Below are 21,076 nucleotides of genomic sequence, written 5' to 3'. Positions count from 1 at the left end.
CCGAGCGGGGGGGGGGGGGAGGGGGAGGGGAGGGGGGGCCGGCACCGTCGGGGGCGGAGCGCGCGCGCGCGCGGGGGGGGCCCGCCCGGCCGCCCGGTCACGTGGGGCGGAGCGGGCCAATGGGCGGCGGGCGGGGGCGCGCGCGGTGACGCGGCGGGCGCGGGGGGGGGCCGGCGGGCGGGCCCCGTCACGTGGGGGCGGCCCGGCCAATGGGCGGCGGCGGGGGGGCCGGGGGAGGGGGGAGGTCCCGGCGTGCCCTGCGCGGCGGGCGGCTGGGCGGCTAAGATGGCGGCCGGGACTCTGCGCCTCGGAGACCTGGTGTGGTGAGTGTCGGCCGCGCGGAGGGAAGGGAGGGCGGGAGGGAGGGAGGGAAGACGGGGGGGGGAAGGAAGGGAAGGGAGGACGGGCGGCCGCCCCCAAGCGTCTCCGCGTCCCGGCCGGCGCTTCCCCGCGCCGCCGCCTCAGCGATGACGCCACCGAGCGCGGCCGGCGCGGCCCCCTCCGACCGACCGACCGGCCGACCGACCGACCGACCGACCGGCCCAGAGCCCGCCCTCGCCCCCGACGCGCATCCCGTCATCCGGCGACATCCCCTCGCCGCTCACTCCGCGCACGGCGCCGGACTCAGCGCTGGCAACGGACCGTTCCGCCACCGACAGGGACTATTTCCTTCAATGGCCTCGATCCGGCGCCGCCTCTCCGTAGCCCCGGACTCAGCGCTTGGAATGGACGGTTGGGCCACAGAGAGAGACCGGTCCCGCCCGGACACGGGCTCACGGGCTGATGGGGGAGACGGCAAAGCGAAACGGAACCCAACAACATTATCAAGATCAAGAGAAGCAAGAGGATTCGTTCTTTTAATCGGATCGATTGAGCGCTGACTGGGTGCAGAGCACTGGGCCCGACGCTTGGAGTGGACAGTTGGGCCACAGAGAGAGACCAGTCCTGCCCAGCCCCGGGCTCACGGGCTGAAGAACAAAACAACATTATCAAGATAAAGAGAATCGAGAGGATTCACCCTTTCAATCGTATTGATTGAGCGTTTACTGGGTGCAGAGCACTGGGCCCGACGCTTGGAGTGGACAGTTGGGCCACAGAGAGAGACCAGTCCTGCCCAGCCCCGGGCTCACGGGCTAATCGGGGGAGCCGGCAAAGCGAAACAGAACAAAACAACATGATCAAGATAAAGAGAATTAAGAGGATTCGTTCTTTCAATCGTATTGATTGAGCGCTTACTCGGTGCGGAGCACTGGACTCACAGAGGGAGACCCTCCCTGCCCAACAATGGGCTCATCGGCCTCATCGGGGGAGGCGGCAAAGCGAAATAGAACAAAACAACATTAGCAAGATAAATAGAATCAAGGGGATTAATACTTTAAATCGTATTGATTGAGCGCTTACTGGGTGCAGAGCACTGGGCTCAACGCTTGGAATGGACAGTTGGGCCACAGAGAGAGACCAGTCCTGCCCAGCCCCGGGCTCACGGGCTAATCGGGGGAGCCGGCAAAGAGAAACAGAACAAAACAACATTATCAAGATAAATAGAATCAAGGGGATTCATTCAGTCGTACTGATGGAGAGCTTACTGGGTGCAGAGCACTGGACTAAGCGTTTGGAATGGACAATTGGGCCACAGAGAGAGCCCCTCCCTGCCCAGTGACGGGCTCACGGTCTAATCGGGGGAGACAGCAGAACAAAACAAGACAGTATTATCAAGATAAATACAATCAAGGGGATTCATTCTTTCAATCGCATTTATTGAGTGCTCACTCTGTGCCGAGCACTGGACTGAGCGCTTGGAATGGACAGTTGGGCCACAGAGACCTTCCCTGCCCAGTGACGGGCTCACAGTCCAATCAGGGGAAACAGACAGCAGAACAAAACAAGACAACATTATCAAGATAAATAGAATCAAGGGGATTCATTCTTTCACTCGTATTTATTCAGCGTTTACTGTGTGCAGAGCACTGGACTCAGCGCTGGGAAGGGACAGTTGGGCCACAGAGAGAGAGACCCTCCCTGCCCAACGACGGGCTCATGGTCTAATCGGGGGAGACGGCAAACTAAAACAGAACAAAACCACATTATCAAAATAAATAGAATCAAGAGGATTCATTCTTTCAATAGTATTTATTGAGCATTTACTCCGTGCAGAGCACTGGACTAAGCGCTTGGAATGGACAATTGGGCCACAGATAGAGACCCTCCCTGCCCAGTGACGGGCTCACAGTCTAATCGGGGAGACGGACAGCAAAGCAAAACAGAACAAAACAAAAACAAGACAATGTTATCAAGAACTATAGAATCAAGGGGATGTGCACCTCATTAACAAACTAAATAGGGTAATAAATAATACATGCAAACGAGCACAGTGCTGAGGGGAAGGGGGAAGAACAGAGAGGGGAGAGGAGCAGAAGGAAAGGGGGGACTCGGTCAGGGAAGGCCTCCTGGAGGAAGTGAGCTCTCAGTAGGGCTAAGAAGAGGGGAGGAGACTTAGTTCCACCGCCACCCCGACGATAATAATAATTACAATAATAATGATGGCTTTTGTTAAGCGCTTACTATGTGCCAAGCACTATCCTAAGCGCTGGGGGAGAAACAAGGTGATCAGGTGGTCCCGCGGGGGGCCCACCGTTTTTCATCCCCCTTTTTACAGGTGAGGTCGCCGAGGCACAGAGAAGTGAAGTTCGTTCGTTCCATCGTATTTATTGAGCGCTTATTCTGTGCAGAGCACTGGACTAAGCACTTGGAATGAACAATTGGGCAACAGATAGAGACCTCGCTGCCCAGTGATGGGCTCACGGTCTAATTGGGGGAGACGGATGGCAGAGCCAAACAACGAAACAAAAACAAGACCACATTATTACCATAAATAGAATTAAGGGGGTCTACACCTCATTAACAGAATAAATAGGGTAATAAAAATATATACAACTGAGCACAGTGCTGAGGGGGAGGAGCAGAGGGAAAGGAGGCTCAGCTGAGGGGACGGGGGAAGGTGAAGTGACCTGCCCAAGGTCACGCAGCAGACAGGTGGTTGAGTCAGGATTAGAACCCACAGCCTCTGACTCCCAAGCCCGGGCTCTTTCCACTAAGCCAAGTTGCTTCTCTCATAATAATCATTTTGGTATTCCTTAAGCGCTTACTATGTGCCGAGCACTGTTCTAAGCGCTGGGGGGAGGTACAGAGAGCAGCCGTGGTGATGCCCATTGCCCTGTTTATTTTCTTGATGCGGTGTACATCCCCTGGGTTCTATTTATCTTGGTGATGTTGTCTTTGTTCTGTTTTGCTCTGCTGTCTGTCTCCCCCGTTTAGATTGTGAGCCCGTCATTGGGAAGGGATGGTCTCTATCTGTTGCCCAATTGCACATCCCAAGCGCTTAGTACGGTGCTCTAAACAGAGTAAGCTCTTAATAAATACGACTGACTGAATGAACGTCCGGCCCTTCCCACCTGCCAAGCCCCGCCAAAGGCCCCGGAGGCAGGTGCGGGAGGCTCCGAACCACGGGACCCCGCCCCTACCTCCCCCACTCGGGGCTCGCAGGAAGGAAACAGAGGGAGGAAACCGAGGCCCGGAGAGGTGGAGCGACTTGCCCAAGGTCACACGGCAGGCCGGGGGCAGAGCTGGGACTGCAGCCGGGAGTCCTGATGCCCAGCCCTGGGCTCCTGCTGCTGGGTCCTGAAAGGGGGGCCCTGCTTGGAATTTGCGTGAGCTGTCCAGAGCCTCCTATGTCCTCGGTGATGATGGTATTTAAGCGCTTACTCTGTGCAAAGCACTGTCCTAAGCGCTGCAGTGGGGAGGGGGGATACAGGGTGATCAGGTGGTCCCGCGTGGGGCTCACAGTCGTCATTCCCATTTTACAGATGAGGGAACTGAGGCCCAGAGAACTGAAGTGACTTGCCCCAAGTCACACAGCTGACAAGTGGCGGAGCCGGGATTAGAAGCCTTGACCTCTGCACTCCCAAGCCCGGGCTCTTTCCACTGAGCCACGCTGCTTCTCTGTGGTCCCGGCCTACGTGGCACCAACCCAAGTAGCCGAGCAAGCTACCCCAGGCTCTGGGGCCCAGCCCGTGTCACTGCTTGGCCGTCGGAGTGACTGTATTTCCTCGTCCTCTCTGGGATCCACAGACCCGGGCGTCGGCGGGGGAGAAAAAGAATAAATACGCCTGACCTCGCTAGCGCCGGGGAGAGTCCCTAGCCTGGGAAGCGGATCTGAAATTGGAATCGAGGGTGGGAGTTGGGGCTTGGGAAGCAGATTCTGGGCCGAGAAGGTAAAGGGAGGGACTCGCTCCTGGGGGGCCGAGCGGCTTATCCCTCTGTTCTTCCTTCAGGGGGAAGCTGGGACGGTACCCGCCGTGGCCAGGAAAGGTGAGTCCAGACGGGAGGCTGGTTCTCGTGGCAGCCGATTATCGTCGCGGCCGTTATTGTCGTACTTAAGTTCTTACTTTGTGCCAGTCGTCGTACCATGTACTGCGGTAGGTACAAGAGAAGCAGATTGGGCAGAGTCCCTGTCTCAAGTGAGTCTCACAGTCCAAGTAGGAGGGAGTAGGATTTAATCCCCATTTTACAGATGAGGGAACTGAGGCCCAGAGAAGTCAAGTGACTTCCCCAAGTTCTCGTAGCAGATGAGTGGCGAGGCTGGGAGAAGCATCCAGGCCCTCTGACTCTACAAAGTCTAGGTTCTTTCCCTCAGGCTACGCAGCTGACGTTTTCAGGTTAGGTGGGTTGTTCCCCGGGAGGCCTTTCTCACGTTAGTCAGTGGCATTTAATGAGTGCTTACTGTGTGCAGAGCCCTTGACCAGTGTTGGGGAGACTACAGCACCATAGAGTTGGTTGACCCAATCCCTGACCAGGAGGAGCGGGCAGTCTTAAAGGGAAGATATTCACGCAGAAAGGCGTCCGGCAGACGAGCCGCTCGCCCATCCCCGGCAGAAAGTTTGGCGACGGCTGCAGCTGCCTGTGCCATCTCTGAGCGGTCCCATTTCATTCCTGAACGCCCCCGAGCTGAGAATCTGATGAACTCTCATCTTTACTTTTCTCCCCACCGGGCACAGCCAAGTAGGAACGGTCAGGTCACTTCCAAGCCTTCCTGGGTGTCCTAGCGAACCTTTGAGGCGTACCCCTCCCCATCCTTGTGGGTGCGTGGCAGAGAGAGATACCCGATTTCCTTCAACAGGATTTGTCATCCTAGAAATTCCTGCTCTGAGCCTCCCGCGTGGCTGGCCGGGACAGCTAGGGTCTGTGGCTGCTGCCTGCCTAGGAGCCAGTTTTCTTCCTCACCTGTGTGTAGGCATGGCTAGCCCCTTCTGACCCTCAGGACCCCACAGAGTCACACTTCAAGAAAGGGCAGACTGGCTGATCCTTTATTTCTAGAAGATTTCAAGCTTGGAGTGAGCCAGGAGGCTTTGCTCCGGGCTTCCTCGTTACAAGACTAGTAGTGGACAAGTGGGTGTTGGTGGAACACTCCCTCCCATGTGCGTACACGGGAGTGTGTGTGTATAATAATAATGTTGGTATTTGTTAAGCGCTTACTATGTGCAGAGCACTGTTCTAAACGCTGGGGGAGATACAGGGTCATCAGATTGTCCCACGTGAGGCTTACAGTCTTAATCCCCATTTTCCAGATGAGGTCACTGAGGCACAGAGAAGTTAAGTGACTTGCCCAAAGTCACACAGCTGACAAGTGGCAGAGCCGGGATTCGAACCCATGCCCTCTGACTCCGAAGCCCGGGCTCTTTCCACTGAGCCACGACACGCATATATACATACGCAAGCGTGTCTGTGGGGCATATCTCTCCCAGAGGTGACCCTTTGGGTACAACTTGGTCTTAGTGACTTGTCCTTTCCCATCCTGTCCCCGAGCAATGGAGCTTTGGGGGTAGAGCCCTCTGGGCTCTTGGGAGGTGGGGCACGTCCCTGCCGACTGCCCTTCATCACTCACTCTCCTTTCCTTTCTGCCCCGCAGATTGTTAATCCCCCCAAAGACCTCAAGAAACCCCGTGGGAAGAAGTGCTTCTTTGTGAAGTTTTTTGGAACGGAAGATCAGTGAGTTCTCCTTGTGAAGGCCGTGTGTGTGTGTGTGTGTGTGTGTCTGTAGAGCTGGTCCTTTAGTGCTCAGTAGCGGGGACTGAGGGTGGATTGTGTGGAGGAGGACAATATTCAGATATGCCAGCCCAACCCGGGTCCGGACCTCACGTGGGTAGTTGCCGAGAAGATCTCTTCCCTCAGAGGGGTGGACGTGCCGGTGGTGTTGACTGGCCGGAGGACAGTCCGGCGCATCTGATTCCAGTGGGCCCGGTGGTTTTCTCAGGCCGCTGCGGGTTGTGTGGCCTCCACGGGAGACTGTTTCTCTGCAAGCCGTTATGCTTGCAGGCTCTTCGATGTCATGGCTGGTCGTCTCTGTGTGCCCGTTGCCGCCCCCTCCCAGAAACGCCTAGGAGGAGTAGGCTCCTTGGTCGTAGTTTGGATATTTGCAGAGAACACGTGTTTCTGAGGTTTGATCGGTGTTCTCCCCCGTCTCTCCCTCCACCCCCCTCCCCGGGAATTCTGAAGTTGGCCAATCGTCCCTAGGTCTTGCAGACACCACGGGGGGTTGGTCGCGCCAAGGTCCGTGGGCTGCCGGACCAGCCCGGAGTCTGGTTCTGTCGGGGAGTTTCTCCGTGTGGCCGAGGTCCCTCCTCGGTCCACATGATGCTGAGCAGCCACGGGGGACGCAGGGCCCGGAGTCGAGGAGGGTCCGTTGGGGCCAGGCAGAACTCTGATGGCCAACGGTCCTCTAGATGGAGGTCGTCGACGTGGTTGCGTCCACGTGCGTAGATGTCGTGTTCAGAAAATCTCCCGGGCGGAGTCCCTTCTCTACCCCCGCCACTGGGAGACCGTCACTGGAGGACCGAGGGGGAAGATGGGAAAAGCAGCGGGGCTTGAGCTAGTCTCGTGCTCTGAGCGATGGGGAAGGTTGGTTTCCCCGCCCCCCCCCCTCCCCCCCAACCTCCAGGGGTCCGTCCTCCCCGTGTCCAGCAGTGTGTGTCTTAGACCGGCTGGTGAGGAGACCCAGCTCTTTGTGCAGGGGCGAAGGGGTGGCGGTGGGCGTGGGAAAGGATCGTCCTGTCCGGTTCTGCCGTCCGGGACCAGGTTTGATTGCCGCCCTGGCGGATGTGGGGAAATGGGGGCATTAGTGAGCGGGCCGTCAAATGCGGAGGGAAGGAAAGGCTCCTGCGGGTGGCGGGACAGAGAAAAGAGGGCCTGCGGGACCTAGAGCCAGGAAACCCACTGCCGCCGCCTAGCCCGGCTTCCCTCCCCTCGGTGACGCGGGCACCCACAGGCTCCCGCCAAGGGCTCAGGCTGGGCCGCTCCATGGAGTTCCAAGTTTGTCTCGTTCCTGGGGACATTTTGGCTGCGGGGGGAGAGGCCAGGGATCGTGGCGTGGCAGTGGGCCTACAGGCCGGCCACCACCAGTTGCTGCGTGGTTGGGAATTAGGTTGTGGACCGGAGGCACGTCCGCTCCCTCCGTGGAGCTGGGATTGGCGCTGGAACTTCCCCGAGTGGAGGGACCTGAACAGCGGGCAGACCCATGGCCCGGTGACCACAGCATACTGCCCCTTCTGGTCTGCAGTGCCAAGGGGGAGGAGCCCGGCTAGGTGGCGACCACTCTTTTCCGGGCGCCAGGCCGGGGGCGGCCGCAGCAGTCTCCGAGCCAGCGGGTCTGGAGATGGGCTGGGGTGAAGGCCACGAGGCACGTCGAGTCCGGTTGGGAGGGAACAGTGGGAAGCGCCAGCGGGGTGATGGCCGATCCCGTCCAGCCCCGGTCAGCTGCGGCCAGATAAAGGAGACGCGGGGGGGCTCCTGCTCCTTCCCGGCGTCGGGCGCTTTGACGGAACCTGTATTCCTGGCGAGCTCGATCCTTCCCCTCGGCGCCCAAAGGGACCTCCCTGGCGTGTCGGCCGGGAAGCGGACCCCGAGCCGCCTGGTCCGGCCAGAGCCCGCCAGAACGTGCCCTCTGGGGCCCGGCGGCCAGGGGTCACGAGAGCAAAGAGGCCTCGGGCTCTTGCGACCCGCGGCCGCCTGCAGAGGTGGGACCGCTGGTCGCTCCTGTGCAGCCGCCTATCCGGCGGTGGTTTGGACGTTGTTCTGGACCGGGCTCCGCTGCCGCCAGGACGTCCGCTCGGCCCAGGTTCCCCGGACGGCCCCACCTCACCGCTGACTGTGTCTCGAGCCCCCGGGCCCGGCTCTCTGCCAGCCGGCTGCTCTGTTCAGCGGCCTGGGGGTGGCGAGGGCCACGCTAGTTGCCGACCTCGATCCTGGCTCCTGGGAGCCGCCGAGGGCCGGCGGGACCCCGCGTGTGGAAGCCGATGAAACTTCGGGGCGTGGCGGGGGCCGTCTGCTTCGGAGGGGGTTGGGGGCCCGGAAGTCAGCTGACTCTGAGGGATCTGGTTGCTCTGTGTGCCGTCTGTTCCGGGTGCCCCATGACGGTGGGACCGGAAAGCTGCCTGGGCCCCTGGGGCCAGAGCAGTTCAGCGAGGGCTGGGCGTCTGGGTGCGGGGGCGTGACGGACGGGAGGGCGGACGGCGGGTCACCGTCTCGGCTGGGTCTCGCCACCAGTGCTTGGATCAAGGTGGAGCAGCTGAAGCCCTATCATCCCCACAAGGAGGAGATGATCAAGATCAACAAGGGCAAGCGTTTCCAGCAGGCCGTTGACGCTGTGGAGGAGTTCCTCCGGAAGGCCAAGGGCAAAGACCAGGTGAGGCTCGGGTGCGAGCTGCCGCCCGGCGGGGGACTCGAATGGGGGATGACGGGGAGGGGCCGGGGGGGCCGCCGACCCCGAGCCCGGAGGACCGGTGCCGGCGAGCGATCCCGGCCCGTGCGTACGGTCTGCCCGCGGGGCCGGCAGAACCGGGTTAAGGCACCGGGCCCTTTGACGGCGTCGGCTCTGCGGGTCGGGGGGGCAGGCGTCGTCTCACAGCTCCGCCGAGGAGAAGAACCGGCACGGCACGAGCGAGGACAGGAGCAGGCCGGCCGCGGGCGAAGAGAAGCGTCGGGCCGGCACGGCCGAGGGCAAGGTGAAGAAGAGCCCGGGTGAGGGGAAGCGGAGGGTCTCGTCGGGCTCCTCGGAGCGGGGGTCCCGGTCCCCCCTGAAGCGGGCCCAGGAGCAGAGCCCCCGAAAGCGAGGCCGGCCTCCGAAGGACGAGAAGGTCGGTGCGCCGGGGGGAGCGGTTGCCGGGCCCGGGAGTTCGGGCCGCGGGGGTGGGGCAGCCCGGTTGCGTGGCTGAGGTGGGCGTGGCCTCCTTGGCTCGGGTCAGGAGCTCAGTGGCGTCGACTCGGCCTACCCCGGGTAGAGCGCCGTCCTGCGCTCCGGGGAGAGCGCGGGAGCCGGCGGCCGTGACCTCTGCCCCGGCCTTGCGGGGTCGGAATTGTCGAGCGTGAGAAGAGCGAAGCGACGTTGGCCCGGCGGGGCCGATGCTCCTCGACCGGCACGGGCGGGACCCTCACGTCTCTTCCCCAGGTGGCATGTGTTCAGTGCGGGCCTGCGCCCAGACTGGCCGTGCCGGCCCCCGAGGCCCCGAGGGGAAGCGGGTGGCCCTCGCGGCCTCTGGCTTTCCCCGAGAGGATTTGAGACCAGTCCGGTCTTGGGCCCGCCCACCTCCTACACCCGAGCTCTGTGCCTTGTTCGGGGAGCCGGGGCTTGGCCCGGCCACTGGTTTGGAAGAGGCTGAGAGCGCGGGCCAGGAGCCTTCCCGAAAAGGCCAGGTTGTGTCACCTGGCTGCCGTGCCCTCACCCGCTCCGATCCTGGCCCTCCGCAGTTTTGTCATGCAAGAATCCGGGCCTTTTCCTTAATCAGAGCTGGCTCGAGCTCCCTGGCCCAGAGCGGCGCTCGCCGGCCCAGCGTTCCGTAGCAGACAGAGAAAGGTGTCACCATCGCTTGGAGGAGGATTTGATCTGCCTTCCGGTGATGTGTTAGGCCTGCGCTGGGGGGACAAGCCACAATCCTTCCCGGGAGCCGGCGTTTGGACGGCTCAGCCTACAGTTGGGAATCCTCGGTCCCAGTCGGGCGTCCGGCCGGGCTCCGTGGAGGGCGAGGGCGTCCTTAAAGGGGTCTCCCTGGCGCTGACCAGTCACTGGGCCGGGAGCTCCTCAAGGGTGGGAGGTTCAGGTGTACCAGCTTGGCAGGTGCTCTCCCAGGTCCTCGGTGTGGTGCCGTAAAGTCTGTCGATTGGTTCGGTTTTCCTCAATGGGTGTTATCCTTCTTCAAGGACGGGGAATCGCTTCTACTAACTCGGCTGCACCCTCCCAGGCATTCAGTACAGTGCTCTGTGCTTGAAAAGCGCTCGGTCCATAACACTGACTGGCAGGGCAGATCCTCTCACCCTCTAGAAACAGCCCGTCCGGGAAAAGGACCATCAATCGATCTGCCTCCTCTCTTGTTTTTTCTCTCTGTCTCTCTCTCCAGGACCTCACAGTCCCTGAGTCCAGCACGGTGAAGGGGCTGGCGGCTGGGAGCGTGGCTGGGTTTAAATGGCCACCCAGTGTTGTCAGCGAGGTAATCACCCTCTGTGTTCCTCCGTCCCTCCTTTCCCCTGAGGCCGGGGCCTGTGGGAGCCGGGGCCTAACGAGCCCCCCTCGGGGCACGCTCTGGGTTTGGGGGTTCGAGTGGCCTCCTCTACGACGTCATCGAGACCGGCTTAGTGAACGAGGCTTGTAGTGGAGAGGCCGGGCGGGAAGGAGTCTTCCCCGGGGATTTGTGTCTGAGGCGCCAAGGAAACGTGAGGCGGGGAGCAGGGGCCACCCCGCCACAGGGGGTGGGGCACGGGGCCGGATTTTGGCGGGTCTCGCTGATCCCCACGCTCTGTAGGCCCGAGAGCTCCGGACAGCCGTGTTTCTACATTTCTCTTGGGCTTAATCTTGTTTCCAACACATTCCTGGCAAACACCAACTTCCTTCCTTCTCCTCACACCCGTGTTCCACTGGAAACTAGAGTGGGATTTCCCTTGGCGGGGGGGAGGCGTACTGAGCAGCGACACTCGAGACCACCAGGGTCAGGCCGGAAGCTGGTGCGGGGGCCGGGGGGTGGCTCTGTGATCCCTCTGGAGAGAGAGGGGCGAGGGCCTGGACTTCCCCTGACTGGCCTGCTCTGGTTTCAGCCCGGGAAAGGCAGCGACCCCCACTTTCATCACTTCCTGCTCAGCCAGACCGAGAAGGTAAGTGGGTGGGTGCCGCTTGCTTTACAGCGTGGTGTAGTGGAATAGAGCACAGGCCTGGGAGTCAGGAGATCATGGGTTCTAATCCCGGCTCCACCAATTGTCTGCTGCGTGACCTTGGGCGAGTCACTTCACCTCTCTGCGCTCAGTTACCTCATCTGTGAAATGGGAATTGAGAGCGTAAGCCCTCCGTGGGGCAGGGACTTTATATTTGTATTCACCCTAGTGCTTAGCACGGTGCCTGACGCATAGTAAGAGCTTACCAAATGCCATAATTATTATTATTCTCCCCCCCCACCATAATTATTAATATTTCCCACCCCAGGCCAGTCCAGCTGAGGAAGCCGAGGCAACCGTGGCCTGAGCGTGGAGGCAGCCCGGGGGGCAGTGGGATGGATGGACACTGGGTGGACCATCAGGCGGAGGCCCCGGGAGGGTCTTGGGTTCTGCTCGGTTTGAGTCTGGCAAGCCCCCAGGCCCCGCCCCGGCCACGGCCCGGGGGGTCTGAAGTCGGCTGGAGCCCCCCCCCCCCCCCCCCCCCGCAGTCCCCTGTCCCTAGCAGAGGGCAGCGTCAGGAAACCCTGGAGACCCTGAGATGGGCCCTCGGTCCCCACCATCCCCGCTCTGGAGGGCTGAGGGGAGCGGCGGGAAGCACAGCCGGGGTCCCTGAACACTTTGCCCTCTCTCTTCAGCCAGCGGTCTGCTACCAGGCAATCACCAAGAAACTCAAAGTATGCGAAGAGGTAGGTGCCTCCCCCCCGCTCGTCCACAGTCCCGTCTTGCTGTCGGGTCGCCGCCTTACGGCCGGCCCGGCCCGCTGACCGGCTGCTTGATTTCCCCAGGAGACGGGCTCCACGTCCATCCAGGCAGCGGACAGCACCGCCGTCAACGGCAGCATCACCCCCACCGACAAAAAGTATGAGCCCCAGGGCCGTTGGCCCCTGGGTCCTATAGAGATCAGAGCGGATGGTCCCCACCTTCCCCTCCCCCTCCTCCTGCCCCCTGGCCGGTACTGACCTCCCCTCCTGTCTGTCTCTGTCGTCCGTTTGTCCGTCCATCCTCCCCAGGATAGGATTTTTGGGCCTGGGCCTCATGGGAAGTGGCATCGTCTCCAACTTGCTAAAGATGGGCCACACGGTGACCGTCTGGAGTCGGACTGCGGAGAAAGTAAGGGCCCGCTACGGGTGGGGCACCCTTCCCCCCCAACCCCTCACTCCCAGGTGCCATGGGTGCCAGTAGCTCGGAGGGATGCGGTCTGTGCCCTACCTGGAGGAGAGGCGGGCAGGGGTGGCTGCTCCAGGTGGTGTCCAGGCTGCCGTGCTCTGGGTGAGGTGGGCCCGGGCCCCTGTCTCAGGAGTGAGGGGGTGACAAGTCCACCCCTGGCATTTGGCCAGAGGTGTTGGAATGGCTTCTATCAGGCCCCTCAGGCCTCAGGGCCCAGAGCCCCTCTGTCATTTGGGAAGAGAGCAGGGCGCCGGCTGAGAGGGTGGTGGCCCTGGAGGGCTGGGGGAAGAGAGAGCGCGGGAAGCTTGCTGAACTCCCTGTGTTGTCTCCGAGCCCTGCCTCTGGGGACCTGGGCGGGACCTCGTTCCCCACCTGACCATCGGGGCGGCTTTCCCCTAGTCCCGGCCCGGCCCCGGCCCTTTCCTCAGAGCAGAGCTTTGAGCAGGGTGGTGGCTGCAGTCTGGACCCGAGGCGGCTGGATGCCTGCTGGCTACGCGGGCCACTGAGACCCCGGAAATCTCCTTCCCTTCCGCTTCCTCCCTGCCCTCCCCTCACAAGTTGGGCAGAAGTCCAGGGAACGAGACCGGCCATATAGAGGCCGAAGCCTCCCAGTGGCCCAGTGGAGCGTCAGAGCCCAAGGCCGAGAAAGGCCACGGAGTCAGGCCTGGGAGCGAGGGAAGTGGGTCGGAGCTAGGTTGGGGACAGGACAGAAAATGGGTCTTCCATCTCTGTCGTACTATCCCAAGTGCTCAGTTCAGAGCTCTGCACACTGTAGGCGTTCAGGAAATACCACTGATTGATTGGCGGGCAAAGAACCAAGAAGGAAGGGAGAGAGAAAGAGATGAGAGGAAATTCCAGTGGCAGGAGGCCGGCCTGGGGAAAGTATGCCTGTGGTCTCGGCTTCAAGTGCTCCACCTTATTTCCCATGTTACCGCGCTGTAACGGGAGCACGGTAAACTTGTCCGGAAAAGCACCGGGCCCGAGGAGGAAAGAGCCCAGCCTGAGAAGTCAGGGGAGCCCAGATCCTAATCCTGGTTTTGTCGCTCGTTTGCTGGGCGACCGTGGGCGAGTCACTTTACCCCTCTGGACCTCGGTTTCCTCATCTGTGAAATGAGGGCTCGGTATCTGTCTCCCCACCCCTTATAGCGTGTGCGTCCCGTGCGGGACAGGCACCGTGTCCGACCGTGACGACCTCGTTTCTACCCAGCACTCGGTGCTGTGGTCGGCGCCGAGTAAGCACCGGACAGACACCACAGTCGTTGGTCCCGTCTAGTCGAAGGGGAGCAGGGTTTCATTTTAAACTGGGAGAGAGGGTTTGGCTTTATGTTTATCAATGGTATTTCTTGAGGGTTTGCTTTGTGCTGAGGGCTGCGGAGAGGGGAAAATAAGTAGCCTTTGGGGGTTCTTGAGGAGGGGAGGGATGTGAACAGAACAGTGTTGGGAGATGGTCATCCAAGCTGCAGAGTGGGAGTGCATCCCTAAGGTGAAAGAGGCCACAGGCAGGAAGATCGGGGGGAGGCCGACGCCGTAGTCTCACCGGGGGGTGGTGAGAGCCGGAAGACGGGCCGAGAGGGAGCTGTCGGTGTGGAGAGGAAGAACCGGCAGGATTTAGCAGCGGGTTGGCCGAAAGCCGTCGGGGATGACACCGAGGTTGTAGGCTTCTGGGTCAGGGAGGATGGTGTGATTTACAGAGGGGGAAGGGTTAGGGAGACAAGGGGAGAAATCCAGTTCCGGCCGTGATGCGCGTATCAGAGACATCCCGAAGGCTGGAGGACGTACAGGACGGCGGAAAAGGAGAGGCGTCAGGGTCGGTGAGGTAGATGTGGGAGTAGGCCCCGGAGAGGTGGTGGTTGAAGCTCCGAGAGGGAGTGGACCTCCTTGGGAGCGGGGATGAAGGTGGAGAAGAGAAGGGGGACCCAGAACTGAGCCTCGAAGGACCTCTTCCAGTAGGGGTTGGAAGCAGAGGAGGAGCCCTTGAAAGGAACTGAGAAGAAGAGGTCAGAAAGGTGAGAGGAGAACTGGGAGGGAAGGGTGTCAGAGAAGCCGAGGGACCGGGCTTCGGTTTCCAAAGCGACGGGACGGGGACCGAACTGAACCCGTTAGATTCGGCGAGGAGGAGGTCGCCAGTGACCGTGGTTAGAGCGAGGGATCTCGGTGGATCAGGAGGGTTGGAAACAGGATTGTTGTTGTAGGGCCAGTGGAGGAGGAGAGACAGAGAGGAGGCGGTGGGTCTGCACGAGACTGGTGGAGAGGTAGGGCGGTGGACGGAGGGGCAGTGGGCACCCCATCCGTTCGCCACTTTGGGTCCCGTGTCCCGGGGCGCCACCCTGTCGGCGGGAGGCTGGGTGGTTGCCGCCGCTGCTGCTGGGCCAGGAGCAGGGCTGCAAGGAGGCTGGGCCCCACCCCCTGCTCCCCGCCGCTGACTTGGGGGTCTGTGACTTTTGCAGTGTGATTTGTTCATCCAGGAGGGGGCCCGCCTGGGCCGAACCCCCGCCGAGGTGGTCTCCACCTGTGACATCACCTTCGCCTGCGTTTCGGACCCGAAGGCGGCCAAGGACGTAAGGACCTCTCCAACCCCTCGCCCCCAAGCACGAGCTCCCGCCCGCCGCTGACACACACGCGACACACCCCTCCCCGGGCAAGGCCGGGCCGTCTGTCTCCTGGAGATGCCCAGCTGGGGCTCCGGCCGGTCCCGGCCCTACGAGACCCGGCGTCCAACGCGGGCTTTGCCTTAGAGGCCGGGGCCGAGAGCCAACTGCCTGAAATCTGGGAGCCGCGTCCGGGCTGGGCAGGTTCTGGGGTCATGGCCCTCCGTGGCCCCTCCAGGAGTCAGCATTTCACAGGCCAAAAGCGCCCCAAGGCCCCAGCTTAGCTGTGGGGCAGGCGGACAGGTGCACAGTTGGCCCTGCGTCCAAACAGAAGACTTTTCCCCACCGCCCCCCGCGTCCCCGCCGCAGGAGCTCCGGACCCCACCTGCAGCCACGTGGCGGTGTCGTAAACGACGCCAAGTGGGTGCTGAGGGCTGGGTGCCCAGCAGAAAATCTATTGCTTCTGCCTTGTGTGCCCACAGCTGGTGTTGGGCCCCAGCGGGGTACTGCAGGGAATCCGCCCGGGCAAGTGCTACGTGGACATGTCCACCGTGGACGCCGACACGGTCACGGAGTTGGCTCAGGTAACCGATCACGGCCCGTGTGGCCGACCGGGGAGGTGGCCACCCGAGCTACGGCACTGGAGCCCGACGGCCGCCTTGGCCGGGCGGCCCACGGCCGGGCCTGTGGAGACAACTGTCCCGGGGGACTCCGCCCCACGCCTCCACCGAGCCTCCTCACTCCTACCCCGCCTGGTTCCGGAACCTCCGGTTCGACCGGTCGGATCTGACGAGCACTTAATATGTGTAGAGCGTGTACTGAGCACTGCGGGAGAGGGCGGTGGAGTTAGGAGACACAATTCCTGCCCTTAAAGAGTTTAGGATCTTTTGGAGGAGACACACACTAAAATTGAGGGTAGAGGAAGCGTCAGCCCTTGAAGATGTGAACGTGAGTGTCGTGAGGGGTTGGGGAGCGCCCAGGTAATTAGAGCTTTGTAGGTGACGTAGTAGGGGAAATAGGGTGGGGAGATGAGAGCAGAAAGATAGGAGTCCCTAAATGCTGGGGGATGGGGCGGGAGGGAAGGCGGGGGGCGTGAAGACGGGGACACACCTTTCTGCTCTGCTCCTTTCCCAAACTATTTTAATGTCTGTCTCCCTCACTAGATTGTAAACTCTTCAAGGGCAGGGATTGTGTACACCAACTCTGTCCTTCCCTCCCAAGAGTTTAATACAGTGCTCCGCACAAAGCAGTTGAAGCCGAGAGGCAGTGAGCTCCCCTGGGGAGTGGGTCTAGTTGGCGAATTACCGGGTGACTAGATTGTAAAAACCCGGAGAGCTGGAATCGTGTCCACCAACCCTCTTCAGTTTAATCAGTCGTATTTAATATCGTCCACTCCCGAGTGCTCAGTACAGTGTTTTGCACACACGGAAAGCCCTCAAATATTATCCGCTGATTGCGGATTGATTATTGATGGATTGTGAGCCTTGAGAGGCCGCCACATTAGAGAGCGAGAGGCAGAGCAGGAGCTGATGAAAGAGCGTGGAGAGGCCAGAGAGGTAGGAGAACCAGGAAAGGACAGTGTTCCCAGGAGGAGGGGCGGGTGTTCCCAGGAGGAGGCAGCAGGGCCGTCGTGAAGAATGAGATCATTGGTGGAGGGGAAGGGGCGGAAGCCGGATTGGAAGAGGTCAAGAAGGGAGCTGAAGGAGAGAAAGTGGAGGTGGCGGCTGTCGTCTGTCCGTTCAGGGGATCTGGGAAAGGAGTGGTAGAAGGGAGATGGCGTGATAACCGGAGGGCACGTTTTCGGGGAGGGGCATTCTGGAAAGCAGCGGAGAAGGAGCCACTGGAGAGCGAGCAGTTGAAGAGGGGCAGCGAGGGTGGTCAGAGGCAAAGGCGGAGGGGGTCGATTTTTGAAAGGAGGCGACAGGTCTCGGGTGACGGGCTGGGAAGGACGAGAGAGTGGTCGGGGCTGGAGAGGAGGGGGGCCGATCCGCGGGAGTCCACGCCTGCCGCCGAGGGGCGGAGTGGCTGCGGGGGGCGGGGCGGTGACGGCGCGCATCTCTCTCGGTCCACCCCGTGGGGCTACCGGCAGCGGCCCCCCCTTCCTTTCTGTGGAGTGGGCGCGGCTGAGGGGTCCTGAGTGGCCCACGGTGGTCCCGCCCTCCAGGTGATCGTGTCCAGGGGGGGCCGCTTCCTGGAAGCTCCCGTGTCCGGGAACCAGCAGCTATCCAACGACGGCCTGCTGGTCATCCTCGCCGCCGGGGACCGGGGCCTCTACGAGGACTGTAGTAGCTGCTTCCAAGCCATGGGCAAGACCTCCTTCTTCCTAGGTAACGGCCCAGGCCTGGCCCCACGGCCCCGGCCCCACCACCGCTGGGCGGCGGACGGCGCCTGGGGGGTGGGCCAGCGGGGCTCCCGGGGGCGGGAACGGGCTCCCCGGGGCGGTGGTGCCGGCCCTCGGCGGGCTCCTGGCCTAGTGCGCCGTCCGCGTGCCCCGGCAGGCGAGGTCGGCAACGCCGCCAAGATGATGCTGATCGTCAACATGGTCCAGGGGAGCTTCATGGCCACCATCGCGGAAGGGCTCACCTTGGCCCAGGTGACGGGCCAGTCCCAGCAGACGCTGCTCGACATCCTCAACCAGGGCCAGCTCGCCAGCATCTTCCTGGACCAGAAGTGCCAAAGTGAGACCTCCCCCCGGGCTCTCCTCCCCCCAACCTCCTCCCTCCCCGAGTCGCCTCACGAGCCTCGGGCGCACAGAGCCCCAGCGGTCGGTCCCCGGCCGACCTCTCAGGAGCGGTGACGGTCACGATAAAACCGGGTACCTAGAGCCTGCTGGCAGAGGGCAGCGGATGCCTGAGACGCGTTCCCCGGCCGCGGCACGCGCTCTAATGAGGTCCAGGCCTGGAAACGGCCCCAGGCCTCAGGGTGATTGGGACGGGCGCGCCCCGGGGCCGAGGAAAGATACCGATCAACGGGGGCTCGGGGGCGGTGGTGGGTCGACTCCGGGTGTCGGGGGCGGAGGGCGGGACTGGGAGAGAACCTGGCGGCACCCAGCCCTGGGACGGTGGCGGCGGTCTGAACCGTGGCCCTGTCCCCTGCTCCCGGCTCTCCCCAGACATCCTCCAAGGAAACTTCAAGCCTGACTTCTACCTGAAATACATCCAGAAGGACCTGCGGCTAGCCATCGCGCTCGGCGACTCGGTCAACCACCCCACGCCTATGGCTGCCGCCGCCAATGAGGTGAGGGTCCTCCCCCTGGGCCCGAGCGAGCGAGGGGCAGAGGGACATCGGTTTGGGGGATGCGGCTGGGGACAGAACTGCCCATTGGCACCTCTCCTCCCTCCTTGCCCCGACTCTGGCCACCGCGGGTCAGCCAGAGCGGCGTTGGCCCTCTCCCCCCGGTGCCGGGCGGCTGGGGTAACTTGGATACTGTCTACCCCAGGGCTGACTAGCTGCTGTCTTCCTCCCTCCTCGTCCTCCCCCTCCCACCACAGGTGTACAAGCGGGCCAAGGCACTGGACCAGTCTGACAACGACATGTCGGCCGTGTACCGGGCCTACATCCACTGAGCTCGGGCTCCGCCGTCCGGTCCTGACTCTGCCGTCACGATCGGGACCCTGGGCCCAGACTCGTCCATCCGTCTCCCCCTCCCCTTTTATACACACAGACTCTGGCGCAGCCCCCGGCGGTGCGGCCGGCTTAGCGTGCGGGGAAATTGAGGCGCGGCGAGGAGCCCTCCGGGCTCCCCGCTGGGCTCCCCCTCGGCTGCTGCTTGGCTCTCCCGCTCCTCTCCCTCCTGGGTGTTCCTCCGTGCCGAGGATTGGGGGTCGGCACCGTCCCGTCCTGGGGAAGGGTCTCATCGGGGCCGGGGCCGTCCTGGGGGCGGGACTGGGGAAGTCTTCCTTTGCCTCACTGCTCCCCGGACCGGCAGCGGGCGGGGGGGGGGAGAGAGAGGGGCCGTGGGCGCGGGCCGTTGAGGGTGTGGGAGGAGAGGAGGAGGGCGGGGGGCACCGGGGCCTTCTCTGAGTCCTTGGTGGGCAGGCCTCCATCTTCCCAGCGGGGCCCAAGGAGCGTTTGGATTGGCATTCCAGGTGTGAGGGGTGGTGGGGCGCAGCACCTCCTTTCTGTTTACGTTTCACCCCCTCCCCGTGTTTGCTCCGCCCCTGCGGACGGCCCAGCTATCCCCCCTTCCCCCTCCTCCCCCACTCTCTTCTTCCTCCCCCCTAAGCTGCTGCTGTGGTGGGGAGATGTTGGCTTGGGTCTTCTCCCGGTCGCTCTTCACTGGCCTCAAAGGTGTCTCCCCTCCCCCTTCCCCCCCCCCACCCCCCCGAACTCCTCCATGGTCCCCAGGGGTCCCAGGGCTTGGTGAGGAGGAAGCAGCCTTGGAAGGTGCATCCTGAGTCAGATCCAGAGTGTCTTCCCCCCCGCACCTCCAACCCCCTCCCCGCTGGCTTCCCCCCCCCCCGTCTCCGAGGAGCCGGCCTTGGGCGTTCCCGTGGTCCCCTCCGGGTGCTGCGGCGCCCGGTCGCCGGGGCTGTGTCCAGCAGGGACCCATCCACGCCGGCCCGGGGCTCGGGCCGATCCCGCAGGCTGCGGCCAGGGGAAGGGAGGAGGAGCGGGATCGGGGCCGCCCCCCTGGCCCGAACTGTCGGTTCCGGGCCACAGGGGCGGGGAGAGGGGCGAGTCTGTCCACCGGCTGCGGGGGTCTGGGAGTCGGGGAGGCGCACCTGGTGCGCCTGTGCTGTCTGACTCTCGCTGACAATTCTGTAAAGTTCCTTTTTATGACGATTTCTGTTTTAGCAAACTCGCTTTTTGTTCAGAGTCCCTCCTTTTTAAAAAGAAAATGTGACATTTGTGAAAAGCTTGTAAGAAAAGCAGTCTCTCTCCCTCTTCTCCTCCTCCCCTCCGAACACCTCCCTGACCAACCCTCTAGGTAATTAAGGTTGTGAATTTTTATTTTTGCTTTGTTTTTAATTAACGTTTGTCCTCCCGAATAGGATCGTGTGAGATGTTTAATGGCAAAACAATGATTTTTTTTTTTTTGTGCAATTAACAGAGCTACTGCAAGAGAAATAAACCTTTCTTGGTAACAGTCCGGACCACGCCCCTCTGTGCCGGAGCGTGGGCAGCGGACCGCCACGGCGACCCGCCTCCCCGGGGCGGCGCATCCGGAAGCCTGCTCCCTTGGCGTCATCCTCGCCTCGCCCCCTTTTCAGCCCGCACGCTAGGTCTGTCCCCAGACCCGGGTGGCGTGGCCTCCGTGGCCCTTCCACGATCACCCTGCCGGCTCCCGGGCCGGTCTGGTGCCCGTCCCTCCCAGACTCCTACGGTGTCGGTCTTCCCGCCGATCTTCCCGCCGCTCTCTTGGCCTCCAGTCTCCCCTTCACGCCGCTGCCTGGATCGCTATTCTAAAACGGTGGTGTACACAAATTTCCCCCCCTCTTCCCACACCTATCGTGGTTGGCCACCTCTCTGCGGCAAGCAGATGTTCCTGCCTGTCCGCCTCGAGGCTTTCTGAATGTCTTCCCCACCTCTGTGTCTCCACTCTCTTCTCCCACCCCTTTCCCCTTGGCAGACTCTGCTCCTTTCAAGTCGGCCTCTTTCCTGGGTCTTGTTCTTAGTTCTCCCGCCCCCTCCCTCTTGCTCACGCGCTCCTTCCTGCCTGGAACTCCCTCCTCCTCTGCAGCCACCAGCCCACACTCCCCACCTCCCAGGCCCTTTTAAAAAAATCACATTCCTCTGGCAACACACACAACCCGACACCTCTCTCAGTCCTTCCTGTCACCTTGCCACCTGCACACCCCCGAGGGCTGGGGTGGTCCCGGCGGGCCAGACTCAAAAGATCCCCATCTGGCACCTTGAGCGGTTCCACCATAGTCGGGCCAGGTGACCGTCTCCTAGCCTCGAAGCCAGGCTCGCCGCAGTAGAGTCTTGCAGTGTGGGAAACGGGAGGAGGATGAGCTACGGCAGTGGATTCCAAACAGCTGCCGAACATAGAGCTGAAATGGAGAAAGGGAAATAATAATCGTGGTGGGTCGAGCGCTCGCTGTCTGGCAAGCACCCTACCAAGTGCT

The 21,076-nt window shown here is 62.1% G+C and overlaps 1 protein-coding gene across 4 annotated transcripts; it reads left to right on the top strand.

Annotated features, from left to right (window-relative positions):
* Positions 1-242: 242 nt before the first annotated feature.
* GLYR1 (glyoxylate reductase 1 homolog) lies at positions 243-20,094 on the top strand. 4 transcript variants are annotated; one of them, XM_029049156.2, is made up of 17 exons: positions 243-323; positions 4,332-4,368; positions 5,966-6,045; positions 8,599-8,737; positions 8,946-9,188; positions 10,446-10,535; positions 11,137-11,193; positions 11,886-11,936; positions 12,036-12,109; positions 12,261-12,360; positions 14,610-14,669; positions 14,883-14,975; positions 15,488-15,589; positions 17,170-17,332; positions 17,504-17,683; positions 18,118-18,242; positions 18,497-20,094. In XM_029049156.2, the coding sequence occupies exons 1-17, from the start codon at positions 286-288 to the stop codon at positions 18,569-18,571; spliced, it is 1,707 nt and encodes a 568-aa protein (XP_028904989.1). In that variant the 5' UTR covers positions 243-285; the 3' UTR covers positions 18,572-20,094. The 4 variants fall into 4 exon arrangements, with proteins under 4 accessions (XP_028904989.1, XP_028904980.1, XP_028905004.1 ...); XM_029049147.2 differs by having other exon boundaries at positions 14,865-14,975; XM_029049171.2 differs by lacking the exon at positions 14,610-14,669.
* The last annotated feature ends 982 nt before the right edge of the window (positions 20,095-21,076 follow it).

This window comes from Ornithorhynchus anatinus, chromosome 2, assembly GCF_004115215.2.
Source record: "Ornithorhynchus anatinus isolate Pmale09 chromosome 2, mOrnAna1.pri.v4, whole genome shotgun sequence".
In the NCBI taxonomy this organism is placed as follows: domain Eukaryota; kingdom Metazoa; phylum Chordata; class Mammalia; order Monotremata; family Ornithorhynchidae; genus Ornithorhynchus; species Ornithorhynchus anatinus.
The sequence above is the reverse complement of the archived record's forward strand: the minus strand, read 5'-3'. Positions and strand labels throughout refer to the sequence as shown.

Excerpts from the sequence above, each read along its gene's own strand:
- GLYR1 (XM_029049147.2), top strand. The coding sequence starts at position 286 with ATGGCGGCCGGGACTCTGCGCCTCGGAGACCTGGTGTG. Across the intron at positions 14,670-14,864 it reads TGCACGAGACTGGTGGAGAG|TGTGATTTGTTCATCCAGGA; the intron begins GTAGGGCGGTGG and ends TGACTTTTGCAG. Across the intron at positions 18,243-18,496 it reads TGGCTGCCGCCGCCAATGAG|GTGTACAAGCGGGCCAAGGC; the intron begins GTGAGGGTCCTC and ends CTCCCACCACAG.